We start from the raw sequence: 7,109 nt of genomic DNA, 5'->3' as shown, positions 1-7,109 counted from the left end.
TAAATCGTCAATAATTAAATTAATCTAACGAGTATTAATTATTGAAAGTCTAAGTATATTTAATCACATCAAGATTACATAAAATAAACCTTGCAATACATACTGAGATGCATTTTTCTTTTGTATTTATGGAAAAATAATAAAAAAAAAGGGACAAAAACTGTTTAAAAAAAATAATAAAGACCTTGTTTTAAAAAAATAAACTGTTTAAGCAAAAACATTTCCGTGAGAATAGATCCCTAACAGCATTAACTTCACGTCCACTTGAAAATTACCAACGAAATCTTCAAAACATTTTAAACATAAAAAAAAATTCCATATTTATTATCCTCACAAAAAGAGTTTTTGGTTTGCTAAACTTTCTCATTATAAACCTAAGGAATGACAGAGAGTGAGATGTAGAGCAGGATTTTAAGCTTAAAAAGTGCAAGATTTTTATTCACTCTGGTTTGTCTCACAATACAATACATCTTTTTCATGTTTTAGCTATTTTTTTTTTTCACTTACTAGCATGTCGAAGCTACAAGCTCGCCGTAATGAATTGGGACGATTCTTCCTGCTTCAGGGTGTCCGCAACATGAGCAACAACGCCAACGCCAGCATTATGAAGCCATTCATTTTTCACCTGAATTTAAACCAGAAACCAAAGCTTAGAATCCGAGCAGAGAAGAGAAGATGCGCATTTGAAAGAAAAAAAAAAATCGAGCAAAATTACTACATGAATGTTGTTGTGGGCAAAGAAGGGCCACATTGCCGAGTGGAAGCTAACATCAACTCTTTTCCATCCTAGTTGCTGTAAACCATGTATCATTTCCTCTGTAAATATATACCAGACACACCGTCAAATCTATTATGGAAAAAAAATGAGATTTCATAGAGAAATATATTTGACCATATGATTATTTTACCTTCCATGATTTCGTGATATTCTACGGTATTTTTTGTGCTAGGCTCTTTCTGTGCCGCCTCCTTCGCTTTAGCTGCTTCTGGAGGAAAATGCGGGCCATCGGAGGATATTGGGGGGCAATAGTCAACATCTACTACATGCTTATAACCATCCAAAGATCGGCGAGGCGGCTACAGCAATAACGTCGAATAAACGTTACAAAATTATGTATAAAAGATAGGAGACAATATTCAATAACAATGTAATGGCTGGCACCCTCTGGCGAAAGAAAATTTCACAGAAGTTTATTATAACTGGCCATCAATGAAAATTAGCTGCAAAACTTAATTTTAGAAAGGGATAAAGTTGAATGAAATCTCTTGAATCAACTAGAGAAGATATCAATCTTGGGCATTGAAATTTAATCATGAATCCTCTTATGAAAATGGTTGTTCAACATCTGTATTCTGATGAGTTCACAATCACACACCAAGCAAGTGTCTAGGACAGATGGAGAATTGAGAAGTATAGCCTCCGTTTTTATTAGAATTGCTCACAATCAGCCAAAGAGCCAGTACAAAGAACCCCCAGGTTTTCGAAAGCCTGTCTCACCAATTCACTCAACAATTTTCCCACAACCTCTAAAAGACCTGATCCGTTCCTATTTATATCTCAGCCAAATCCTTAAACTAACTAACAACAATAGGCATAACAGAAAACAGAAACTGAACCATTAGAATTGTAGACTAAATAAATCTATTGGTCCATGTCATTACTTCACTTCTTATGTTCTATGTACGTTTAATGCACTCTCAGTTTAAGTGAAAAACCATTTCCAATTCTGACAAATTTACTGTATAAACTTGAAGAATGCAATTCCACTCTGTAATTCTCATTGATTTTTTTCCCTCTTCAAGAGCACATGCCTTTTTTTTTTTATCTAAAATAAGCATACTACATAGCTATTTTTACAGTGACTGTTTTTTTCTACGTTTCCTGTAAACTTATCAAAGAAAAACCTGTTGAATAATGTATATTGACAATTGGCTTTCTTTATTTACTTTTCCATCTACTCAATAACTCTAGAGCAATAAATGTACTTGAAAACAGGACAGCTATAAGAAAGACCTTAAGCATAGAAATTACACCTTGACAATTTCTCCTTCCCTCCTAATGGATGATGTCCGCCAACCAACCATGTCTATGTAATGTTAAGAAATTCACGGTTAAGAATGCATGTATAAATGAAAGGTATAATAATTATTGCATTGTAGATAGAATGATATTGAATAGGATACGATCATAAGATACATTTGCATAAAGAATGCGAGATCTAAAAGCACCCAAAGCAGATCTGCAAAATAGACCAGGTCAAGCATTTAAATCAGTTAGGTTTAGGAATAAAAAAAAATTCGAGTAGTTTTAGATGTTCTCTTCACTTACATAAACTTTCCATCTTCACAATCAGAGGCCATTCTTAACAGAAGTGGGGGTTTATCAGGTTTACCATCAGTAAGGAACAACTGACTACCAGTTAGACCAGCAAGTATAGGAGCAATGGGTGCTGCCAGTTTTTCTAATAAGGGAACTCCAAGCAGAAATGGAAGCTGGACAACAACCATAAATCAGAAGAAGAAATTAAACTCGAGAATGTAAAGTCCTGCAGACAATGGATGTTATCTATAAAATTCAAGAGTCATGAGCAAGCAAAACATAGCTGAAATCACAAGATAACCAACCTTTAAAATCAAATACAAAGAAGGTTAAGCACAAGGCCAATCATGACATTAACTGTTTATGCAGCCAGAAAATTAACATTTTGGTCACTAATGTGCTTATTGATAGTATTTTAACTCATTTTGTGAGCCCAAGGCTTCATAAAAATGTACAAGTTGACTTGCCTACAGTTTGTTGGAGTGATCACTTAGATTTGTGAACTTTCAGTTTAGCATATCAAGTAAAAATGATAGTAATTATTGGAAGGCAGAAAACAGTTCTGAAAGTTCCTATTAAGATGAGATTAAAAAGAAAACACAGAACAGCATGATTCCAGACTTTTATCAAACTAAATGCTACCATAATGTAATCAAAATAAAATAAAGGTGATTACATTGGAGGGTTCTAACCCCTTTAACTCATTTTCATATGTGGAAATTTTGGCAACTTCAAAAGTGAAGGTATATATTGACAGCCTTAAATAAAATTGAACACGGGAATTAACAGCGATGCAAATCATTTCTACAGGTTTTTATGTAAATAAAGCTTTGATTCCAGCAATTATCTATTTTTACATTGTTTTTATATTGGGGATATTTGAGCGAATTTATACAACATATAGGAGTTGATTGGGTATGGCCAGCACAAGATATTTTGCAGCAAGTGGTGGCTACATGAAGGAATGGGAGATTTTTGGGAAGAACAGCCTGAAATGTGGGTATTTTTGCTATCCTTTGGGGCATATGGTTAGAAAGAAATAATAGAATTTTCAATGATATAGAAGTGGAAGCAGGTGCTATTTCGGACACTAAATTATTGGGGGCTATTTGGATTTTCAACACCAAGAAATTATATTTTTTCCTTCTTCTATACTACACGATGATTACTTGTTACGGTTGTAATTTGATACTAGACTATTCTTCTAAGTAGACTTTGAATAGCTTGCTAGATAGTATTTTGATGATAAGTTATCATCTTTTATTAATAACAACCTCTGTTTCTTGAAAATAGGCTCTCTGCCTGCCTAATCTACAATATTTGATAACCTTTGTTTCTTATAAAAGAGGAATATTGACAGCGAAACTACCCAAGCTTTTGTAAGGGTAACAGATAAATACCCAAACTTTTTTTTTTGGCGGCGAAACTATCTAAGCTCACTAGAGCAGTGATCCGTTACTACCCACTGCCTAACAACATTAAGTTTGCCATAAAAAAGAAAAAGTTGAGAATTTATCTGCCACACTTACAAAAGTTGAGTATTTAAGGGAACTTAACGTCGTTAGCTTAGGTAGTTTTGCCGCAAAAAAAAAAACTTAGGATACTTATCTATTACACTATTCCTATAAAATATAAAAATAAAATAAAGGTAGTAAGCTATACCCTTCTGCACAAACCTGCCTTTTCCCTCTCACCCCAAGATGGGGAGTTGCCAAGGTTATAAAATTGATTGGCTCCAGCCCAGCAATCATACCACGTTTTGAGGAATATGCTGTTTGTGAATTTGGCACTAGGGAATTTGGAGAGTAAAGAACAGCAATAGCAGATCTTGCAAACAAGCCACCAAGAGAATGTGCTAAAAATGAAATCCTCTTGAGGCTCTCTGTCCTTTGCACAACTTGCATGACCTGTTTATAATGAAAGCCAAAGGTAATGCAACCAAATCAAATCATTGCTTACAAATAGAGGGACATATAACTGGAAGTCAGAATTCTCCTTAGATTTCAGATTCTCACTTCATCTGCTAATCGTTTCCCAGCTCCATCTATACCGGTAAAAGTTTTAGCATAAGTATTTGATGAACTTGCTGCAAAACATCAACACCTATATCAAATCATGCACTAAAAAATATTATGGAAACTGAAAGAAATCATATGCAAAATGTCCTACAGAATTGGTTTGACCAAAGTATAACTGTTTCTTAGTTGGAAACATCAATGATAGCAACATTGTAACCACAGTATTAAGCACTTTGACAACCAATTATTTCTTCTTCATCTTTTATATTTATTTATTTATTTATTATTATTATGAGTTGAAAGAACATGCCAAAATTTACATGTTGATATGGTACGCCTATTCTGTAAATGCTTTTGCAATTATGCTCTTCTCCATTGTGTTCTCTAATTCACCAAACCCAAAATCAACAAATCTCTATCTATTTCATATCGTGGCTTTTACATGCAAATTAATCATAAAATTCTTATCAAAAAAATCTTTGAACATGCAAGATGACTACCAATTGGTTAGACAGCCTCAGTAACCTAAGAATATTCCTCATTTTAGTAAGGGCACAAAAATTTGGATCAATCAAGGAAGAGAATAGAGAAAGTGATAAGTTTTCCTATTTTGACACCCTTCTTAAAGGCAAATGAGAAAACGTCAAGCTTATACCCAAGAGAGGTAGCTCAAACGTTCAGACACGTGGTTTGCTACCCATGGTCCATGCCCCTTCCTTGGCACCTATATAGCAATTGCTATAGTTTTCTATGATCCAAATATTGTTTGGTAAGACGAAGAAGAACTCCATAGTCAATAGATGACCCTCAAAATCCCACATGATCCAATACACAGCACTAGGGTTCTCATTGATATCAAAAACATAGTTACAAAATTCCAAAGTATTTGTGACACTTGGATATCTCCACAGAGTTATTACTCTTCCGCCATCCAAATACAATAATTTGATGCCTTATTAAGGCAGCTGTTGGTATATTTAATTTATACACAGCTTGCAAACTACCTTAACAAACTTCCTAAACAACTCAGCACCACCTAAACTATCCAACCAATCAGATTTTTACATTTAAAACAACTCAGCCCGATTTTTCTAATCATTGCCCTGTTTGTGCCTGGAATATGTTAGTCCAATTGGTGGCCTAACATGGTCATCATGCTTGATAACTGGTCAAATACTAAGTCGAAAAGAATAACTATAATTGTAAATCTGTGATTGAAACCAGAACAAAGTAATAATAAAGAAGACGAACATACCATAGATTAGAAATTTTCTTCCAAGACGCTTTTTTAACTCTGCTTGGACATATGTCCAGTCACTTGGGCTGTTAAACATAAAATTTGTGAAGCTTATATAAATTGGAAGCCAAAAGAAATATAACCATGAAACAAAATGGCAAAACATTTAGTTAAATTAAAATTTAAGACAAAAATGTCGCTTTATCAACAAAACAAAACATTTAGTTGATTTAAAAATTCATAGCAAAATTTTGCCGTTTAAACAACAAAGCAAGTAAACAAGCAGGGCCTTAAGCATATGTAACTTCATCTAGCATAATTACTCAATACTTGTCCTCATGTTAAAGTTGTTAAACCCTACAATCCCCATAAGAAATAAAATCCTACACTCTTAGTCACGAAAGCAAACCTCAAATGAGTCAGTTTTCATTTGTAAAGTTGGCCACATGATTCCTAAGATTGTAATGGTTGAATCAGTACCTAGCCAATATGCCATGAACAAGGACAAGGAGATGATCAGGCTGATCTTTACTATTTGTAATACCCCTGGACGATCCAAAATCTCCTTGAGTTATTGTAGACATAGCGTGAGCTCTAAGTCCTTGATTTCTCCAATTATTGCTTGTCCCTGCACAAAAATTTAGTTATCAAAAGCTTAAAAAAGAAAGAAAAAATGGAGCATATGCATCACCTAAAATTTTCACCTTCGAAATGGTAACAAGCAGAGATTGAGATAGGTCTTAATCATAAATAAAAAATATATATATTATCGATGTTAGCTTACACTGTAAGAAACAAAGCTTTGTGAGGCTCACATGATTCGAAAATTTTGGAAAGGGAAAGACAATCCTAATTTAGTTTCTTTCTATCTCATCCAATAAATAGTATTTATATTCAAGATATTTCGACTACAGTTTCGTATCAAATTAAAAGCTTCCATCCCTAAATCGACAGTGACAAGTCTCTCTCTCTCTCTCTCAATAAAAGCTCAAAATTGAAACAAATTACCAGAGGAGGAGAAGAAGCCCAAAGACGACGAGGAACAACAAGACGAAGACGACGAACAAGCCGCCGACGAAGAAGAGGAAGAAGAAGAAGAAGACGACGACGGCGACGGCGACGAACCTAAAGAGCCATTTCTTCGATTTCGACCGATTATCGGCGAGTAACAATAACGCGCGTGAATGAGTGGAGCCGAAGCCATATGTGAGCAAATTTGTCGTATATATAGAGAGGCAGAGAGATAGGAGATGCGTTTGGAGAATCAGAATCAGAATCAGGTCAGCATCGAGGCCATAATGTTTGCTATCGTGATGATCTTCGCCTACGCAAGCAAAGCAAAGCCCATTCCCTTCTCTGTTTCAGACTTTCAGTTCCAGTTTTGTTTGTTTCTGCCCTTTCTTTCCTTCGCCGCTTCCTCCTCCCACTGATTAAAAATCACCACTCACCGAGCTCATTCCTTTCCTTAACTCATTTTATCTTTTTCTCAATATTTTTTTTTTTTTGTAGCATTTATTTATCTATTTTAATTTTA

General features: G+C 34.6%; 1 protein-coding gene across 1 annotated transcript; it reads right to left on the bottom strand.

The window, feature by feature from the left end:
- Window positions 1–286: 286 nt before the first annotated feature.
- On the bottom strand, window positions 287–7,053 carry LOC133801665 (putative lipase YDR444W). Its single transcript, XM_062239911.1, has 11 exons — window positions 6,584–7,053; window positions 6,056–6,203; window positions 5,594–5,661; window positions 4,336–4,406; window positions 3,997–4,227; window positions 2,330–2,493; window positions 2,185–2,240; window positions 2,035–2,087; window positions 909–1,077; window positions 719–816; window positions 287–625 (listed from the first exon to the last, which is right to left on the bottom strand). Exons 1-11 carry the CDS (start codon window positions 6,777–6,779, stop codon window positions 521–523), a joined length of 1,359 nt encoding a protein of 452 aa, XP_062095895.1. The 5' UTR covers window positions 6,780–7,053; the 3' UTR covers window positions 287–520.
- Between the last annotated feature and the right edge of the window lie 56 nt (window positions 7,054–7,109).

Source organism: Humulus lupulus, chromosome 9, assembly GCF_963169125.1.
Source record: "Humulus lupulus chromosome 9, drHumLupu1.1, whole genome shotgun sequence".
Taxonomy (NCBI): Eukaryota; Viridiplantae; Streptophyta; class Magnoliopsida; order Rosales; family Cannabaceae; genus Humulus; species Humulus lupulus.
This window is presented reverse-complemented; position numbering and strand designations above follow the sequence as displayed.